Raw genomic sequence first — 19871 nt, 5'->3', positions numbered from 1 at the left:
TTCGCCTGAACGCCAACAGCCGCCCCAGAGTCTCTTTTAAAAAACCGCCCAGACCCTCTTTCCCCGAACGTGGAGTTTGGCCCAGCCTGCACACAAAACACATAGATTGGTAATAATCTGTAGGCTTTTATTTATATATAGAATCAACTTTTTTTTTTTTAAAGAAAGAACTCCAGAGAAGGGGTCCCCTTCAGATACACCCCCCCCAAAAGGCAGAAAGGTTCCCCAGAAAGGTGGTGTTTCTTTCGTGGGAAACAAGATGGTGGTGGTGGTGTTAAAAGTCGTCTCCCCGTCACACGCTGAAGGCAACACTCTGCAGAGCAAGGCATCAGACTTGACGAAGATGGGCAGGGTACGGCCGCAATCGAGGCATGCGTCTTCCTGCTGGCTGTGTGGGGGCAGAATCCTCATTGTCCCGGGACTCTGGAGTAGGGGGGGGGGCCTTGAACATCTGCTGCTGGCCAAGGAAAGGGAGCCCCCCTCCGCTCCCCGATTCCGATGTTAAGACACCCTTTGCAGGAAGAGGGGGGAAGCAGCAGCGAGAGCCTAGGTTTCCCTCTGTTGTTCTTCCAACCCAACCTGAAGCTATCAAGGGACGATCGGTGCTGCAGATGTAGCTCCCCCCTTTCCCGACAGCTTTTGAATTCTTCTCTCTCCCTGGCCGCGGTGCTGGTGGGAGTTGTAGCACAGCAACGCCCAGAAGGCGCCCGCTGGGCCGTGGACGCCTCTTGAACAGGCAAGGGCAAAAGGGACAGAGAAATAACTTCTTTTGCTGTGCTAAAACTCCCAGCCATCTGGTCTCCCAGCTGCCCACCCTGCCTCTTCCCCCCCAGATGTTGCTAAGCTGTTGGCTTGAGCGACATGGAGCTGAGCACCTGACATATTGGGGGAGAACTGCAGCCCACGCTCTCCCCCCACCCCCGCTCCGGGGACTAAGAAAACAACACCCTGGTGCAAATGCCACCCCCCTGGAGTGCACCCCATAACCTCTCAAACCCCCCACCCCACCCCATAACAGTAGTCAAGGTCCTGCTCCAGGGCGAATCTCCGCTGCCCCACTGCAGTCTCTGGCTGTCTTTGAAGTCTGGCTTGCTCCGTCCTGGCCGCGAGGAAAGGCTCTCCCCTCCTGCCAGCAAAGTGTCCAACATTCATCCGTGGGGGGGTCGCGTTAGCCCCCCCCCCCCCCGGCCCCAGCAAGTGGCTGATTCGAAAAGGAGGGGCGAGGCGTCGTCGGTGGCAGAGACGCCCTCAGTGGGCGCCAGGGCCGGCCTTGTGGAAGAGATAGATGGGTCGCTGGAATCCTGCGGGGAAAAAAGAGGAGAAGAGTTAAGGAGGAGCCAGGGGGTGTGTTGAGAAGCCCCCCACCCCTTGAAAAACCTCAGGAAGCTGGGCTGGAAGAGGGGCCTCTAGAGCAGTGCTTCCCAACGGGGGTGGGACTGCCCCACATGGAGGGCAGTGGAATTACCGTATTTTTTGCTCTATAGGACGCACTTTTTCCCCTCCAAAAATTGAGGGGAAATGTGTGTGCGTCGTATGGAGCGAATGCAGGCTCCCTGGCTTCAGCGATAGCAACGCGAAGCCTCCGAAGCCTGTGCTCTGGAGGTTTCGCGTTGCTTTCACTGAAGCCAGGAGAGTCTGGTCTTTGAGGCTGGCGGTGGGGGAAAGCAGCGCTTCCCCCCCATCGCCAGCCCCACAAGCTCGGTCGAAAAGCCCGCATGAGCCGCGCAGCCTTTAAAGAGTGCGCCGCTCTTGGGGGCTTTTCCCCAAGGAGGGAGAAGGGACTGACTGGCCGAGTCTGTCCCTTCTCCCTCCTGTGGGCTTTTGCGGGAGGGTGGGGGAATTCCCCCACCTCCTGCAATAGCAGGGAGGTCTGGGATAAGTGCACAGGGTGTGTACAGCCTGTCCGCTGCTCCTAGAGCTGGGGTGGGGTGGGGAGATCAAATTTCCCCCCTTGGTTTCCCCCTCTGAAAACTAGGTGCGCCCTATGGTCAGGTGCGCCCTATGGAGCGAAAAATATGGTAACTCCAGGGGCTCTGGAGATGCCAGTGGCTTATCAAGACTTTGGAAAGCTGCTATCACTGGATGAAGCTCGCTCATCCATTTTGTCGAATCGAACCCATTAAGTTTTAATTGGGCTCTGAACGGACGTGCAGTTAATTGCTACCATTTTGAACTCGGCCGCGCCATTTGCTTCCTTAGCGGGCTGTGCAAACCGCCACTATGCATAATGGATTGGGGTTTTTTGTGGGGTAATACAGTGGTACCTCGGGTTAAGTACTTAATTCATTCCGGAAGTCCGTTCTTAACCTGAAAATGTTCTTAACCTGAAGCACCACTTTAGCTAGTGGGGCCCCCCGCTGCTGCTGTGCAATTTCTGTTCTCATCCTGAAGCAAAGTTCTTAACCCGAGGTACTATTTCTGGGTTAGCGGAGTCTCTAACCTGAAGCGTATGTAACCAGAGGTACCACTGCAATAATTTTATTATTTATACCCTACCCATCGTGGCTGGGTCGGGGGCCACTGGGGAGGATTGATGGAACCAAGGGGATGGAAGGGGCCAAAATGGAGACGGTGGAGCACAGGGTCTGATTAACAGCTTTGTGTGCTCAAAATGGCACAATTCGGATGGGCATGGATAGGCCACAGCTCCCCCCCCCTTTTCCAAAGTGCCCTTCTTTCATCAAAAGCTGTTCCCAAACATCATTTCCCCTCATTCAAATCATATGCTGTGGTCTCTGTATTCCAGTAGGGTTACGGGTGGCGCTGTGGGTTAAACCACAGAGCCTAGGACTTGCTGATCAGAAGGCCAGCGGTTCGAATCCCCGTGACGGAGTGAGCTCCTGTTGTACGGTCCCTGCTCCTGCCAACCTAGCAGTTCGAAAGCACGTCCAAGTGCAAGTAGATAAATAGGTACCACTCCGGCGGGAAGGTGAACGGCGTTTCCGTGCGCTGCTCTGGTTTGCCAGAAGCGGCTTAGTCATGCTGGCCACATGACCCGGAAGCTGGATGCTGGCTCCTTTGGCCAATAAAGCGAGATGAGCGCCGCAACCCCAGAGTTGGCCACGACTGGACCGTATGGTCAGGGATCCCTTTACCTTTACCTGTATTCCAGTGGTTTCCCCCCCCCCGCCCCCAAAAATGCAGGCTGTCTGCTTCCATTCTGTCCAGTCTCACAATCCAGATCCACCCTCCATCTCTCTCTCTTTTTAAACTCTCAGGGCCTGTTGCAATTCAGCTCAGAGCCGAGCCCGGGCCAGGATTTAAGAGGTTCTTGGGGCAGCACAACTGAAGGTTGCAAACCTCACCCCTCTAGACCCTCGCCTTATAAACACGTGATGTGGGGCTCCCCTTCTTCCCGCTCCCACCGAGAGGTTCAATTCAGAGGCTTGATACCTTTCGATGTGTTCCTGGGTGTGGCCACCAATTCGTAGCTGCAGAAGCCCACTTCCGGCGAAGTCAGGTAAGAGGGAAACTGGTCTGGTTTCAGCTTGATCCGGTAGTAATGCCTGCATATTGTTTCCTGGGAAAGGAGGACAGAGAAGAAGTCAGTACTGGCAGCAGCCGCAGCGTACGACTGTATGATGCAGTAGGTGGTGTTGCAGGGATTTATGTATAGGTTTGGGGGGGGCTGCCCCTCCAGCAGATATCATGCACATGCAGCCCACTACCAAAGCCAGCACAATTGCTTTTGGGACTTTTGTGATTTGTCCCCACAAAACACTTCATCACAGTTTCTTCCTATCTATTCAAAGGGCCTTTGCTGCACGATACCAAATGTAAGAATTCACTGATCAATGGATCTCTGTACTGGCTCACTGGGAAAACTTCAGAAATTCATCTAGACAGGTGAGCTCAGCTACTCAGCAGCCCCTCTGCCTGAGTGATAATCCCTGGCATCCTGATACCTGAGTGCCAGACAGGTAGCCATTCCAGAAAGAACAAACCCAGATGAAGACAAAAGGGTGGGATGAACTTGGCTGGGAAACAGGGAAATGGAAAGATTTCTTTTGTTCCACTTGATGGGTGTTTGGTGGAGGGCAAGGGGAACCATGGGGCAGGGTCCAGGATGCTCAGATTCCTGCCACCAGACCTCCCCTTTCATGATGTAACCATGATGTATGAGTGATGTAGTTTGGGGGTGTAACATGGGGATTAGCCGCTAATAAAAGTTTGGGGGCTCTTTTCTTTAGGGCCTCCATCTTGTTCCACCTTGTGGAAGGGAGTCCTGTCGCGACAGTCTTCAATCAAGACCAAGCCTACTGGCTGCTGTTTTGCTCTGGTATTCCTGGCTGGGGTCCTTGTTTTTTGTCCAAGGGAGCCCTCAGATTTCTCCGTTAACAGTGGGGAGCCCAAAGCATGCGGAGAGTGCTCTGGCCCTTTACCCAAACAGAAAACACAACTGGCCCTGAACACGTTTGGGATGACACAGCAGAACTGGACCCCTGGCAGCCCTCATTTTGTGTGGCATGAGGAAGGGCCTGCCAGGAATGCAGAAAGTCCAAAGCTGCTTCTTGCTCCTGTGTTGGGATCCTGACCGTATCCTCCCGCAAGGAGGCCAAAAATGGAGCAGCGAAGAGGAACCTAGCAGCAGGAAGGGATTGTGCCAATCTCACCTGGTTGCTTGGCCCAGGGGCAACTGACACGTAGTTAAGCTTGGCAACCTGTGCCTGTTGGGCACTGTGATCACTGCTTGCTGCCCCAAGTTGGCTGCTCCCTTGAGCCCACCTCTGCCTCTCTCCTCCCTGCTATCTTTATTTCTCTCTGGCATCCTCGAACAGGCAAGGCTGGCTGTTTCGGCCTGGGCTGCTGAACCGCAGCAAGGCCTTCCGGGTAGGAGCAATATGGTGATGCGAGAGCCATCTTCAGATATCTGAAGGGCCGTCACGTGGACGGTGCAGCAAGCTTGCTTTCTGCTGCCCTGGAAGGGGTGGGGGACCCAAAGCAACAGATCCGAAGGACGGGAAAGGAGGTTCTGCCTAAACAGCAGGAAGAACTTTCTGGGAGCTGTTCCTGGAGGAAGAACTGTGAGGGGAGATACTCCATCAGGCAAAGCCTCCTTCCACCTGCCTTGCCCCACTCTCTGCTTCTCAATGTGTATTGTATTGTTTTATTGATTATAGTTTAGATATTATTGTAACTGTTGAGTGGGTTTCTGTTTAACTTTTATACGTTGATATTATTATTTTATACTATTCTAATGACTGTTGAATGTTACTTTTTGATGGAGGTTGCCTATTTTAAAGTTATGTTTTATTATCACATTTTTGTAGTGCATTAGATTGTTATAAGATGTACATTTTTTGTTTCTTCGGCTTGTTAACCGCCTTGAGTATTGTAAGATAGAAAGGAGGTATACAAATTAAAAATGATAATGACGCCCTCGGAAGATGGCGCGCTCTCCTTCGTAGGTTTTTAAGCAGGGGTTGGGGCAGGGGGGCTGTCTGCCAAGGATGCTTTAGCTGTGATTCCTGCATTCCTGTAGGTGTGGATGGCCCTCGGAAGTCGCTTGCAATTTCAGGACTCAAGAGTCCTAAAATCGTAGAATTGGAAGGGATCCGGAGGCTCATCTCGGCCAGCCCCTTTGCACTGCAGAATCCTGCCCGCAGCCACCCCTGGGTGGGCTCGAACCACAAACCTTCTGGTTAACAGCCGGACGCACAGATCCACTGTGCCGCCTGGACCCAATGCTGCTGCGATTTCCCTGGGCCACACAGCAGACAGGCCTGTATCTCAAGGAGGGCAGCAATGCCCAACTGCCCCACTAGGAATTGGCCACACTAAGCCACCTGCCTACAATAATAATTAATTTTTGTTGTTATTTATATCCCACAGGTCTGGGCGGGTTAAGTGGTACCTCTGGATACGAATGGGATCCGTTCCAGAGCCCCGTTTGCACCCAGAAGCGAATGCAACCCGTGACTGCGCGTCTGGTGATTCGCAGCTTTCGCGCATGACGTCATTTTGACCGTCTGTGCATGCGGCGAAACCCAGAAGTAACGCGCTCCGTACTTCTGGGTCGCCGCGGAGCACAACCCGAAAGAGCTCAACCTGAAGCACATTTTACACGAGGTATGGCTGTAGAGTTAAAGCTCTGGTTTTCCCAGTAGTGATGTATGGAAGTGAGAGCTGGACCATAAAGAAGGCCGATCGCCGAAGAATGGATGCTTCTGGTGCTGGAGGAGACTCTTGAGAGTCCCATGGACTGCAAGAAGATCAAACCTCTCCATTCTGAAGGAAATCAGCCCTGAGTGCTCCCTGGAAGGACAGGTCCTGAAGCTGAGGCTCCAAGACTTTGGCCACCTCATGAGAAGAGAAGACTCCCTGGAAAAGACCCTGATGTTGGGAAAGATGGAGGGCGCAAGGAGAAGGGGATGACGGAGGACGAGATGGTGGGACAGTGTTCTCGAAGCAACCAGCATGAGTTTGACCAAACTGCGGGAGGCAGTGGAAGACAGGAGGGCCTGGCGTGCTCTGGTCCAGGGGGTCACGAAGAGTCGGACACGACTAAACGACTCAACAACAACAACAACAACATGGCTGCACAAGAGATGAGGAGGCAGAGGAAGCCAAGCTCTCCGCCCCCCCCAGCCCAGCTGCAAACCTCTGGGCTCACCGTCAGGTTCTTCCTCTTGCCGTAGGAGGACCAGGCCTGGGGTTCGAGGAGCAGGATTCCGCCCGGGTGCAGGTGGCGGTAGAACCGCTTGAAGAGGCGCTTGAGGCCCTCGTCGCCCCAGTTGAGGTGCACCCACTTGGTGAGGCTGAGGCACAGGATCACGTCGTACTCGGGCTTCTGGGCCTCCAGCAGCTCATCCTGCTCCAGCACGTAGTTGCCCTGCAAGGGGGGGTGGGGAAGAGAAAATGTAGGGAGGGGGGATCCATTAGAGAAGGCCAGCTGAAGACTAACCCACTAGATGCACATTCTGCTACCCAAAGGGCGGCCCACGTTGGTGCCCTCTACCCAGCGCAGTCCAAATGCCACCTGCCCCATCCCTTACCAAAATGAATAAATAAAAATAAGAGAGCCGGTTTCCTTGCACAATCTCCACTGCACGTGTTGAAAGTCTAAGGCAGGCTCTCCAAACAGGAGAAGTGCAGCAAGGCCACAGCCGCTCCTCAGCCGAGCAAAAATCCAGACTCCAGAACATGGGTAAAGGTAAAGGGACCCCTGACCATTGCGTCCAGTCGTGGCTGACTCTGGGGTTGTGGCGCTCATCTCGCTTTACTGGCCGAGGAAGCCGGCGTACAGATTCCGGGTCACGTGGCCAGCAGGACTAAGCCGCTTCTGGCGAACCAGAGCAGCGGATGGAAACGCTGTTTACCTTCCCGCCGGAGTGGTACCTATTTATCTACTTGCACTTTGACGTCCTTTCGAACTGCTAGGTGGGCAGGAGCAGGGACCGAGCAACGGGAGCTCACCCCGTCGCGGGGATTCGAACCGCTGACCTTCCGATCGGCAAGCCCTAGGCTCTGTGGTTTAACCCACAGCGCCACCCGTGTCAGAACATGGGTAGCAGGAGAGAAAGTGCTATTCTGTGCCCCCCGCAAAACAAGCAAGCGAACCTAAAACAATAGTCCCGTAAGAACACAAGGAGAACGTGATGGTTCAGGCCAAAGGGGGCCCCTGTAGTCCGGCATCCTATTCTCACTGTGGCCAACCAGATGCCCAGAGTCTGCCAATTAAGCCACTTCCAACATCTTGGCTAGACAGCTCTGGATCTAGCCCTGGCAGAGAGGGGCAACCTCACCCAGAGAGCGAGGGGTGAATATTGTCTAGGCAATATTGTCTCTTCTGCTCCTGGTGGGACAGGGAAGAGGGCCAGGAACACAGCTAGGTTTTAATCACAAACGTTTGGGGGGTGTTTATTGGCTTGTTTTTATTTTATTTTGTGTTTTGTGTTGTGAACCGCCCTCTGATCTTTGGCAGTATACAAATTTAATAAACAACAGTAATAATAATAATAATACAGTGGTACCTCAGGTTACATACGCTTCAGGTTACACACTCCGCTAACCCAGAAATAGTACCTCGGGTTAAGAACTTTGCTTCAGGATGAGAGCAGAAATCGTGCTCCGGCGGCACGGCGGCAGCGGGAGGCCCCATTAGCTAAAGTGGTGCTTCAGGTTAAGAACAGTTTCAGCTTAAGAACGGACCTCCGGAACAAATTAAGTACTTAACCCGAGGTACCACTGTAATAAATAATAAATAATAATAATAATAATAATAATAATAATAATAATAATACAGTGGTACCTCGGGTTAAGAACTTAATTCATTCTGAAGGTCTGTTCTTAACCTGAAACTGTTCTTAACCCAAGGTACCACTTTAGCTAATGGGGCCTCCCGCCGCTGTGCAATTTCTGTTCTCACCCTGAAGCAAAGTTCTTAACCCGAGGTACTATTTCTCGGTTAGCGGAGTCTGTAACCTGAAGCGTCCGTAACCTGAGGTACCACTGTAATCAGAGGCAGCACCTGTTGGCAAAGGCGCAGCATGAAGTATTTTTTCCAGAGTTGCAAAGGCCCCAAACTCTGACCACTTCACACACACACACACACACACACACACACACACACACTGCTTTCCAGGGTTGAAAGTGTCTCTTCCACGCGTCACCCTCGCTGGACCTGTCGGGTGGGTGAGAAGCCAGCCAGCCCCAATCAAGCTCGGTATAGCTTTCCAGTGGGCAGAGCTAATCAGCAGCTTGGCTGCAGAAGGAGACAGCCAAGGGATCCTGCCCGCCCACCTATGTGCCAGAGGGCTGCTCAGCTCCAACAGAGCTCCTTGCTCAGGGGGAATTGGGCTTGTTGTTAGGCCAGATGCAGGCGGGGACGACACATGATCTCCCCTTTGAGACCAGGCTTCAGTCACAACAGCACAGGGGAGGGTTTCTTCGTCAAGCTGGCCCTATGAACAAGGTGCCTGGGAGAGACTTCAGCCGAGCTCTCCCTTTCCTCCACCTCCTTCTGCAAAGAGCGTCCTTGGCCTCCTAATTTCTGCATGAAGGCCTTCCTGGCCTCACCTTGACTGCAACTCCGCTGCCCACACAACCAAGGATCCTTCGCTCTGTACCTTTTCTCCCACACGGCCGCCGTCGGGCACCAGGGGGCCCTGTCATGCCAACGCGTTACACAGGAGGAGAAGCCATTAAGACGCACATGATTTGCGGCCTGTTCCAACCAGCGCCGCCTGGCTCCGGATAAAGGGTGTCTCCGCTGAAGCTGCGCAAGATCCTTCAACTGGAGGTGCCAAGGGGCGACTGTGGACTCCCTTCCTCCCCAGGAAGTCCCATTGCCCGCTCAATGGGACAAACTTAAAGAGTAACAAGGAGGCACCCCGCCCCCCAAAAAAAACCCCAAGCAATTGTCAGGACATCCTTTTCCCTACCGTCTCCATCCCTGGAGAAACATAAAACGAACAGGTCCAGTCAAGGAACTGAGTTGAACTGCGGAACTCCCTCCCACATGACCACCAGCCTGGATGGCATTAGAAGAGAACTAGGCAAATTCATGGAGGAGAGGGCTAGGCCCTATACGCCTAGGACCCTCGTGCCTACGGGACCGCCTCTCCTGGTATGTCCCACAGAGGAACTTATGGTCTTCAAACAAAAACATCTTGAAGGTCCCAGGCCACATAGAGGTTAGGCTGGCCTCCACCAGAGTCAGGGCTTTTTCGGCCGTGGCTCCAATCTGGTGGAACGCTCTGTCCCAAGAGACTAGGGCCCTGCGGGACTTGACATCTTTCCGCAGGGCCTGCAAGACAGAGCTGTTCCACCAGGCCTTTGGCCAGGGCACAGCCTGACTCCCTCCTTTGGCAATCCTCACAGAACTTCTAGCCCAATGGTTGCCATTAATTTGATTGGAATTAATTTTATAATGAAATGATTTTAGAATGTTTTATCGTTTTAGTGTCGTTAGCCGCTCTGAGCCCAGCTTCGGCTGGGGAGGGTGGGATATAAATAAATTATTATTATTACTATTATTATTATTATCAATGGCTACTTGTCACTGTTGTCCACAGTAGGAGGCAGCAATGCGTCTGAATGTCAGCCGTTGGAAATCGCAAGCCACCATCAGCAACAGAGAGGAGAAAGGGAACTAAATCGCCAAACTGCGCTGGGCATGAACGCGAGAACAGTCTGTTGGATCAGGCCATGGCCCATCCACCTCGTTTTCACAGGGGCCAATTAGATGATTACAGGAAGCCCGAAAGCGGAATTCAAGTGCAAGAGCTCTCTTTCCCCTCCTGCGGCCTTGAGCAACCAGAATTCAGAGGATGATCTGTGCTATGGAAGCTGATCTGGCAACTGGATTTATTGCAGGCTCAAATAGTGATTGTTCTTAATGACCCAATTAACCGAGGGTGGGGGAGACGTTCTACACCCCCACAATCACTCCTTGGAAGGAAGAAGCACACGTGTATTGGGTCTCACCTGCCTTACCCCAAAATCCTGCCAAAGGCCCAGTTCTTTATGTGGGGCCTTTTGGCTTTCCCCAGCAAAAGCCTTTCTGCTGTTCCCAAACAGCTAAGCCAGATGCCTGGAGACCGTGGTCCAATCTTGCCCACTCCCCCTCCTCCTGGACAGGAAGTTGCCTCCTAATCCTCCCACCCCAATTGGGCCAATCGTGTCACTCTGCCGAGGTCGCCCAGTCAGAAGAGAAAGCCTCATTGGCTCCTCCCTTCCGAGAGGTGGCCTTGGTAGAACATGACGGAGATGTTGCCGCCTCCTCCCCATCTTTATTCCTTCACGGCATGCCTGCACATGTAGGAAAGTAACTGCCATGTGGACCCTCCCCCCCCAAATCTGCCCCCCCCCGCTGTCTTGCAGGGGGTTGGGCTAGATGACCCCTGGTGAAATCTTCAAAGCCCACAATTCTAGGATTCTAAGCCTACCACCCCTTGCACTGAGGAATGCTGGGAAATGGCAGTTCTAAGGAATGTTGGGAAAAGGAACCGCGACAAGGCAACTGGTGCCAAATCAACTTTAAACTGGCGTATTTTAAAGTTGCACCTTAAAAGGCAGAGCTGAAAAAGCCAGGTTTTCAGACATCTTCCCTAGAGCTTCTACAAGCTGAGAAATCGTAATTTTGGAGGTCTCCCTCTCTCGCCTTACCTTGACGAAAAACACGTTGTCGGGGAAGACCGTGGCGTCCACCCCGTCCTGGGGTACCCTTGGTGCAGCGATGGGCCCTCGGCTGGCCATGAGGGAGGCTGGAAAGGTTTTCTTGGCACGCCTGGCCCCTTCGCTGCTGCTGGTGCCACCACCATCGTGGTCCCGCTGCTGCTGCACCTGCATCTCCTCCGAAAGGTAGTGCCGGATGTTCTGGCGGGCCGAGTGGATGAGGGCGCCGTCAATGTCCACCCCCACTATTCTGGCGGGCCCCCACTTCTTGGCCACGCTCAAGGTGAGGTGCCCCACGTTGCAGCCCACGTCCAGAACCTCCTTGCCCTGGAACCACTCGGGTTTCATCACCCGCAGGCGCGGGTCTTCGCAGTTGGGGTTGCGGTAGCCGTAGTACTTGCAGTAGTTGCCGTACTGGAACTTGTGGCGCGGCGGCTGGCGCCGGACCGACTGGCCAGAAGCAGCTGGAGGGTGGCGGCCCCTCGGCACGCTGTGCCCCCGGTCCGGGCTGCTTCGGCAGGGCTGCTCGCCGGACGTGGAGGCCCCCGGTTGCCGACCTCCTCCTCCTCCTCCCTCTGACTTGCTACTAGTCCTGCGCCGCTTGCGGTGGTGGCGGCTGCTGCTGCTGCCCCCAGCCGTCCAGGAGGCCACAGAAGTGCCCGACGGTGTGGCGCCTCCAGAGGCCTGCTGCCCCGGCTGAGCCTCCCCTGCGGCCGGCAGCAGGGGCGACACCACCTCGTCCCGGCAGTTGATGGCCGTGTTGAGTTCGTAGGGCTGCGGCGTGGCCCCGTTACATGTCTTCTGGCACGCTTTGCACGAGGCGGGCAGCGGCGGTTTGCCGCCGCCGCTTCCTTCCAGCCCGGCCGCCCCCCTCTGCGCCCCCCGGTGTCGGTGCCTCTTCCGCCCGGGCTTGACGGGCGACGCCAACACCGGCGGGTCCTCCTGGGCGTTGTTGAGGCTCAGCGGGTCGGTGATGTCCTTGGGGATGAGGATCTCCACGGGGTCCCGCCCCTTGGCGGGCAGCGGCGAGGACTTGGGGGTCTCGGCGTTGACCGCCTGGTTGACGTCCTCGTCCAGGAGGCTGTTGAGGTTGAGCGGGTCGAAGATGTTGCCCCCCAGCAGGAACTCGGAGGGCAGCACCGGGTCGCACTCGGAGTTGACGCGCCGGCGGCGCTTGAAGGCCGGGTGCTTGAAGCCTCCGCCGGCGTTGCAGCTGCTGCGCCTCTTGCCCCCGCCGGGGGCCCGGGGCTGGTGGTGGGGCGGGGGCTGGAAGCCGTTGCGGGGCCGCTGCAGCTCAGAGACGCTGTCTTCCCCTTCCTCGGAGGCTGCTGCTGCGGAGGGACCCCCTCCTTTGGCTGGGGGTCTGCGCTGGGCATGGGGGTGAGGGTCCTGGGGCCCCTGGTTCACCCTGGTTGCTCCCCTATGAGCAACTCCTCCTGCTGCTGCTGCTGCTGCTGCTGGCTGGGCCTGGGCGTCCTCCTGGTGCAGCTCCGCCGGGGCGGCCCCCTGACGCAGCTGCACCAGGGGGACGTCCCCCCCTCCGGCCCCGCCCCCTCCTCCTCGGGGCGGGGGTTTGAGGAGGGGCGGCGGCGGGGCCGGCACTAAGAAGGTCTCCTTGTCCGCCGCCATCTCGATCATGCCTTGCATGGGGCGGAGGCGGCGGCGGAGGAGGAGGAGGCACCGGCGGCGGGGAAAGGGTTAACGGGCCGGGAGCTCCTTCCTCGTCCGCCTCCCGCCGCACACTGAGCTCGAGGCTGCCGAGGCTCCTCCTCCCGCCCCGCGAGAGCCCCTCCTACGCCTGCGCCGTCGAGCTCCCCGCTCGTGCGCAGGCCCGGCGCGCGTGCGCAGTTCCCCCGGAATTTCAGGTCCCGGCGCGCACCAACAGACTCATCTCTCTCTCTCCGTGTCCGCTCCGCCCCAAAGCCTCTAGCGCATGCGCAGCTCCGCAGCTAGCCAGAGGGAGAGCGCTCCGCGCCCGCTGCTTTCCTGCGATGGCCAGCTCCCCCTGCGCTCGGGGTTTATATGCGCGGAGGGCGGGTCCGCCCGAGGGCACGCCCCCTCCCCGCAGAAAGGGCCAATCGGTGTTCGGAGCTGTCACCGCCCGCGTGGATTCTTGGCCAATCGGCGGCTTGGCCACAGGGCTCTCGAGGAGCCGCGGCTCCCCGCCTTCCTCCCGCCTTTTCGTTTCCCTGTGAACCAATGAGGAAGCAAGGCCGGAGCGCCTGCGGCCAATCAAGGCGCAACACTCCAAGCTAATTTTTCTCCCGAGTGTGGGTGAGGGTCCTCGTTTGCACAGGGCGGTCCTGGTCAAGCGCCTGCGGCAGCGTTACGTCAGGTTCCAGAGGCGGAAAAAGAAACGACCAACCTAGGCACATAATATTCCTGACAGATATTATTAATAAAAAAAGTTCTCAGCGCAGGACGAGAGCTGACAGCTGCGAAAAATATGCCCCCAAAATCTAGTCAGTGTTTTTTCCAGGCATTGAGTTAGCCACCTAACCGAGCTCCCGGATCTTTTCCCCTCAGAAACATTGGCTCTTGCCAAGCGCTGTGGACAGACTCCTCTTCAGCCTGAGGGGAAAGGCGCTGCGGAGTATCAGCGCCTTTCGCCTTTGTGTATAATGAAACTCCACAAAAACACAAGCAAAGAACGTTGTTTTGTTTTTTTTAAAGGCTCCCAATATGGACAGTTGTCAAGGATCACGTGGCCTCGCTTCCCCAGGCCCCCGCCGCACGCAAAGCCCGCTGGGACCTGTAGTTTGGGCTCGGAGGCTGAGGCTTTCGCGCATGCGCAGGGGCATATGCCCCCCCCTCCACGAGCTCCTTTTATCTTCCGTGGAGAGCCGCGAACGTGGGAACGGTGCTGTGCGCGCCCCTGAGCCTTTTGCCTTAGTGACTTGACGGGAGTGTTCTCGACGGCCCTTGGCAATCTTGGCGGAGGACGCGCTCCTCCTCCCGAGTAGGAAGCCTCCTCCTTTCGGTGCGATTCCTGCACTCCAGGGGGTTGGACTAGATGGCCTTTGGGTGTCCCTTCCGACTCCGTTGATTGCGCTGGCTCGGTATTGTCAAGCACTGAATGGCAGCAGCAGCACTCCAGGGCCTCAGGCAGAGAAAGGTCCCTTTCACATCACCTGTTACACAGAATCGTAGAGGTGAAAGGGAACTCCCTCAAATATCACCTAGTTGTTGTTGAGTCGTTTAGTTGTGTCCGCCTCTTTGTGACCCCCTGGACCAGAGCATGCCAGGCCCTCCTGTCTTCCACTGCCTCCCTCACTTTGGTCAAACTCATGCTGGGAGCTTCGAGAACACTGTCCCACCATCTCTTCCTCCGTCGTCCCCTTCTCCTCGTGCCCTCCATCTTTCCCAACATCAGGGTCTTTTCCAGGGAGTCTTCTCTTCTCATGAGGTGGCCAAAGTCTTGGAGCCTCAGTTTCAGGATCTGTCCTTCCAGTGAGCACTCAGGGCTGATTTCCTTCAGAATGGAGAGGTTGGATCTTCTTGCAGTCCATGGGACTCTCCAGAGTCTCCTCCAGCATCAGAATTCAAAAGCATCCATTCTTCGGCGATCAGCCTTTTTGATGGTCCAGCTCTCACTTCCATACATCACTACTGGGAAAACCAGAGCTTTAACTATACGGACCTTTGTTGGCAAGGTGATGTCTCTGCTTTTTAAGATGCTGTCTAGGTTTGTCATTGCTTTTCTTCCAAGAAGCAGACGTCTTTTAATTGTGTGGCTGCTGTCACCATCTGCAGTGATCATGGAGCCCAAGAAAGTAAAATCTCTCACTGCCTCCATTTCTCCCCTATTTGCCAGGAGGTGATGGGACCTAGTTGCTAGACTGCAACTCCTATCAGGGGGGAGCCAAGGCCAATCTAGTCCACCCTGCTGCAAACACACGTGTTCGGAGGCCACCCAGCCCTCCGCTTGAAATCCTGTACGGCAGGCATATTCAAACAGCCTTCCAGATGTTTTGGGACTACAACTCCCATCATCCCTGACCACTGGTCCTGTTAGCTAGGAATGACGGGAGTTGTAGTCCCAAAACATCTGGAGGGCCGAGTTTGCCTATGCCTGCTGTATGGGAAGAGAGAGAGAGAGAGAGAGAGAGAGAGAGAGAGAGTGAGTGAGTCGTTCACCTCCTCCTCCTGAGGAAGCCTGTTCTGCAGTTGGAGCAGCTCACTCTGTGTTTCTTCCTAGCACGAATTCTCCTTTGAACCCTTTGCTTTGGATCTAACCCTCTGGAGCGGCGGGGAATCAAATTTAGGCTAGGAGGCCATCTCAAGTCAGGCCACCCGTACAGCTAACTCAGTGCTGTTGGCATATATCTGAAGATTGCGTTCGCATCCATTCGCCTCTTCGGTAGGCTAGGGTTTGGTCTTCAGCACCCCTCTCCAACTTTGCCACCCTTCTGTCAATGCCCAGTATATTGATATTCTCACAGAATCGAGTTGGAAAAAGGTAAAGGGACCCCTGACCATTATGTCCAGTCGCGGACGACTCTGGGGTTGCGGCGCTCATCTCGCTTTATTGGCTGAGGGAGCCGGCGTACAGCTTCCGGGTCATGTGGCCAGCAGGACTAAGCCGCTTCTGGCGAACCAGAGCAGCGCACGGAAACGCCGTTTACCTTCCCGACGGAGCGGTACCTATTTACCTACTTGCACTTTGACGTGCTTTCGAACTGCTAGGTTGGCAGGAGCAGGGACCGAGCAATGGGAGCTCACCCCGTCACGGGGATTCGAACCGCCGACCTTCTGATCAGCAAGTCCTAGGCTCTGTGGTTTAACCCACAGCGCCACCCCCGTCCTATAGTTGTAGTCCAGAAACAGATGGAGACCCAAGTTAGGGAAACACTAGGTTGGAGTGTCAGACTAGGACCTGGGAGGTCAGGGTTCGAATCCCCACTCAATCTTTAAGCTCCCCAGGTGACCTTGGAGTCAGTCACAGCCTCTTCACCTTCCTCACAGGGTTATTCTAGAAATTAGGAGGAGGGTGGCCGCCTTGGAGAGAAAGGAGGGATGAGGGTAAAGGGACCCCTGACCATTAGGTCCAGTCGCGGATGACTCTGGGGTTGCAGCGCTCATCTCGCTTTCTTGGCCAAGGGAGCCGGCGTACAGCTTCCGGGTCATGTGGCCAGCATGACTAAGCCGCTTCTGGTGAACCAGAGCAGCGCACGGGAACACTCCCACTTCTCATCCAGGTCCTAGTCTGACTACACTTGACTCTCACAGTGACTTTAGGCTGCTTTAAAAAAGGCCTGTCATAATTCAGTTGGGAGAGCACTAGACTCTTAATCTCAAGGTCGTGGGTTTGAGCCCCAGTTTGGGCAAAAGATTCCTGCATTGCCAGAGGTCGATGATCCTCACAGCCCCTTCCAACTCCACAATTCAAGTAACTGAAAGCCTCTCTTTCAAATGAAAAAAGCAGGTAAATTCGTAATTGAAAACAAAATCTTGTTTGCCAATCTTGGAGCAAGGACGCTGAAGGTGCAGAGCGCCCATTTTCAAAATAAGCAAATGAGCCATCCTGTTTCCATGACGCTGTGATACAAACCAGAGTTGAAAGACACTACAGGAAGGGCTGTGTATAGAAGGTTTCTTTGAGGGTGTATGGAAACCAAGCTGTCGTCTGCTGCTTCTTAGCCTTTCCCCCAATGGGAAAACCCAACAGTGCATCTTCACTCAGCAATCAGGAAGTCTTACTGAAGTCTAGGGAGCTTTACTCAGGATCTGATTTCTTTCCGCAGGGCCTGTAAGACAGAGTTGTTCCGCCTGGCCTTTGGCTTGGAATCAACTTGATCCCCTCCCTCTCTTTTCTTTTTCCTCCTGCGATGGAACTCCTATTTGGGGACTTCCCTGGCTTTTTTTCTGGCCCACATAGGACCAGTCTGGATAGTTGGCCTTGGTGAAGACGTGTCAATTTCATCCCCCCCCAAAGTTTTTGATTTGAGTTTCTACTGAAATGAGGCTGCATTTTAATGCTATGTTTTAATTTTGCTTTTAAGTTGTATTTTAATCAATTGTTTTTATACTTGGTGTTAGCTGCCCTGAGCCCGGTCTTGGCTGGGGAGGGCGGGGAATAAATAAAATTTATTATTATTCTTGTTGTTGTTATTACTCCCAAGTAAGCCAATGGTGTTACAGCAGTTACCCTGGGTGCCTTCTGACCTGGAAGAGGCCTGGGTTCAAATAATAATAATAATCCAGTCTGAATAGTTGGCCTTGGTGAAGATTTGACGTTTTCATCCCCAAAGTTTTTTTTATTTAAGATTCTGCTGAAATGAGGCTGCATTTTAATGTTGTTTTAAAGTTGTATTTTAATCAATTGTTTTTATACTTAGCTGCCCTGAGCCCGGCTTTGGCTGGGGAGGGCGGGGTATAAATAAAATGTATTATTATTATTATTATTACTCCCAAGTAAGCCAGTGGTGCTGCAGCGGTTACCCTGGTTGCCTTCTGATCTGGAAAAGGCCTGGGTTCAAATAATAATAATAATAATAATAATAATAATAATAATTAATAAATAATCCCCATTAAGCTCACTGGCATGGCCTATGAGCCTGTCTACCTCACAGGGTTGTTGTGAGGGACAAAATGGGGGGGCACCATGTCCATGCCCCCTTAAGCTCCTTATTTATTGCTCAACGCAATAAATAAATAAATGGCACAGAAGTGGGAAAAAAAGCCTTCGCTGCAGGAGGGAGAGCAAAGCAACGTGGGTTTATTTTCAGTAGCTCCTCCCAGTGCGCATGCGTCGCATGGATGGCGTCGCCAGGCTCTTTCCGCCCGGCCCCGACGAATCTGAGCATGCGCGAAGACCGATGTGTTCCTTGAGGGCGAGCCGAGTCGTCCTCCCTTCGTATTACCGCATTTCCAACTTCTCCCAGCGACGTGACCCGGATTGGGCTGCGGCGCGTGCGCAGTTCGGCTTCCTTCCCCTTCCTCGCTCCCCGCTCGCTGGAGCGAGGGTTGGTTTAGGGTGAGGCGCGTGCCTGTGCGCGCGCGCGCCGCGGAGGGTTTTGTTTTTTTGTTTCGGCGCATGCGCGAGAGCGACCGGGGAGGCGTTGAGGGGGAAGGGGCGGGAAGGAAAAGGCGGGAAAATTCTAACCTGAAAAACCTTAAGCGCTTCCCCTCAGTCAGTTTCTGGTGAGGTAATTAAAAGGGAGGAAAAGCGCTACAGTTTGAGTCAAGGGGGGAAAAAGCAGCAACCAAAGGCCTCTGATTCCATATAAGAAGACTCCTTTTGCGGGGCTTTTAGAATAAAATACCTCGCTGGGGGGAGGAGAGCGCCTTTTCCTGATAGGTATATGTGAGGAAAAAGGCAGCACCTCAGCATCCACTAATAATAATAATAATGATAATGATAATGATAATTTATTATTTATACCCTGCCCATCTGGCTGGGTTTCCCCAGCCACTCTGGGCGGCTCCTGGCAAAATATTAAAAATAGAATCAAACATTAATAATAATAATAATTTATTTATACCCCGCCCATCTGGCTGGGTTTCCCCAGCCACTCTGGGCGGCTCCTGGCAAAATATTAAAAATAGAACCAAACATTAATAATAATAATAATAATAATAATAATAATAATAATTTATTTATACCCCGCCCATCTGGCTGGGTTTCCCCAGCCACTCTGGGCGGCTTCCAACAAAACACTAAAATACAATAACCTATTAAACATTAAAAGCTTCCCTAAACAGGGCTGCCTTCAGATGTCTTCTAAAAGTCAGTTTTTTATTTCCTTGACATCTGATGGCCCCCAGATTTTGACATCGTCATTATAAAGCACAACAAGCAATAAATGAGGTTTATTTTACCTCATGAAATTCTCCTCAGCGGCTCCTGGGTGCTTCGTGTGAGCCGGAAATAATAGTGGCGATAGGCAGCAGAAATAGTAATAATCACCAGTGCTGCAGATATCAAAACAGAGCCTTTCAGAAAGGGGCTTTTATACTCAGTTGGAATAATTAATGTTTACTTCAAAACTGAATGTTGCCAACCAGAAGCTTTGTGTGTTTTGAGCCTTGTCAGCTTAAAAAGGGATCCAATGGATCTATCTCTACATGAATCTATGAGAAACTTGATGTTATCTTGTGTAGTATGCGAAAAAGGGCATCAAAATTTGGCTCAAAGGCAGCAAAATGGTGTCTTAGAAAAGAATTTAGGTTTATCCTTTGAGAGTACAATCCTGCCGACATGCGCACTTTTCCCATTTCCGTTTATTTTCTTGTGTCCCTTCAGCTCATGCTTCAACCTCTCCCACTGGGGGAAAAAATGTATTTATTTCAGGTTACTTCATCCCAGCTTATTGCCAAAAGAGAAAAAAGTGCTTATGGACAATTAAAAAAACCCAAAACCCCCATAAACACAAGTGAAACAAGTTCTTAGCATCCGTAAAAACCGGCAATTGTCTAAGACAGGGAGATCTAGCAGCAAATACCAGTAAAATAGAATTTAAAATAAAATAAAATGGCGGTAAAACAGTTGTACTGATAATATTTGAGGGCAGCTTTTGCCTGGTAACCACCACATGCCTAATCTTCAAAGATGGCGAGCGAGGGGCAGGGATCCAAGTGGATCTAAGTTGGTGTGGGTAGATTCCTAGGGGAAGAGATGATCCCTATAGATACGGCCAGCACTGCCACATCCTCCAACAGTTAAAGTTTCATCAGAATTTTTAGAAAGGGCTTATTTACAATCTCCATCAAGCCATGCATGTCTGTGGGCAGATCATCTCTCCCCTGGAGAC

The 19871-nt window shown here is 53.4% G+C and overlaps 2 protein-coding genes across 9 annotated transcripts in view; one reads left to right on the top strand and one right to left on the bottom strand.

Moving 5' to 3' along the window:
* Positions 1-106: 106 nt before the first annotated feature.
* Positions 107-13123, bottom strand: MEPCE (methylphosphate capping enzyme). The gene is made up of 4 exons (XM_083580930.1): positions 11110-13123; positions 6614-6832; positions 3394-3520; positions 107-1301 (listed from the first exon to the last, which is right to left on the bottom strand). Exons 1-4 carry the CDS (start codon positions 12763-12765, stop codon positions 1249-1251), a joined length of 2055 nt encoding a protein of 684 aa, XP_083437056.1. The 5' UTR covers positions 12766-13123; the 3' UTR covers positions 107-1248.
* Positions 13124-18144: 5021 nt separating this feature from the next.
* ZCWPW1 (zinc finger CW-type and PWWP domain containing 1) overlaps positions 18145-19871 on the top strand; it is a 32754-nt gene continuing 31027 nt past the window's right edge. Inside the window, exon 1 of one of the 8 annotated variants that reach the window (XM_083580973.1) lies at positions 18145-18418. The gene's annotated coding sequence lies outside the window, so the exon portion shown is untranslated. The remainder of the gene's footprint in view (positions 18419-19871) is intronic. The other 7 variants (XM_083580965.1, XM_083580966.1, XM_083580970.1 and 4 more) reach the window with 7 other exon arrangements.

Source organism: Podarcis filfolensis, assembly GCF_964270895.1.
Source record: "Podarcis filfolensis genome assembly, chromosome: 13".
Lineage (NCBI taxonomy): Eukaryota > Metazoa > Chordata > Lepidosauria > Squamata > Lacertidae > Podarcis > Podarcis filfolensis.
Note: the sequence above shows the minus strand (reverse complement) of the source record. Positions and strands in the feature narration are given on the sequence as shown.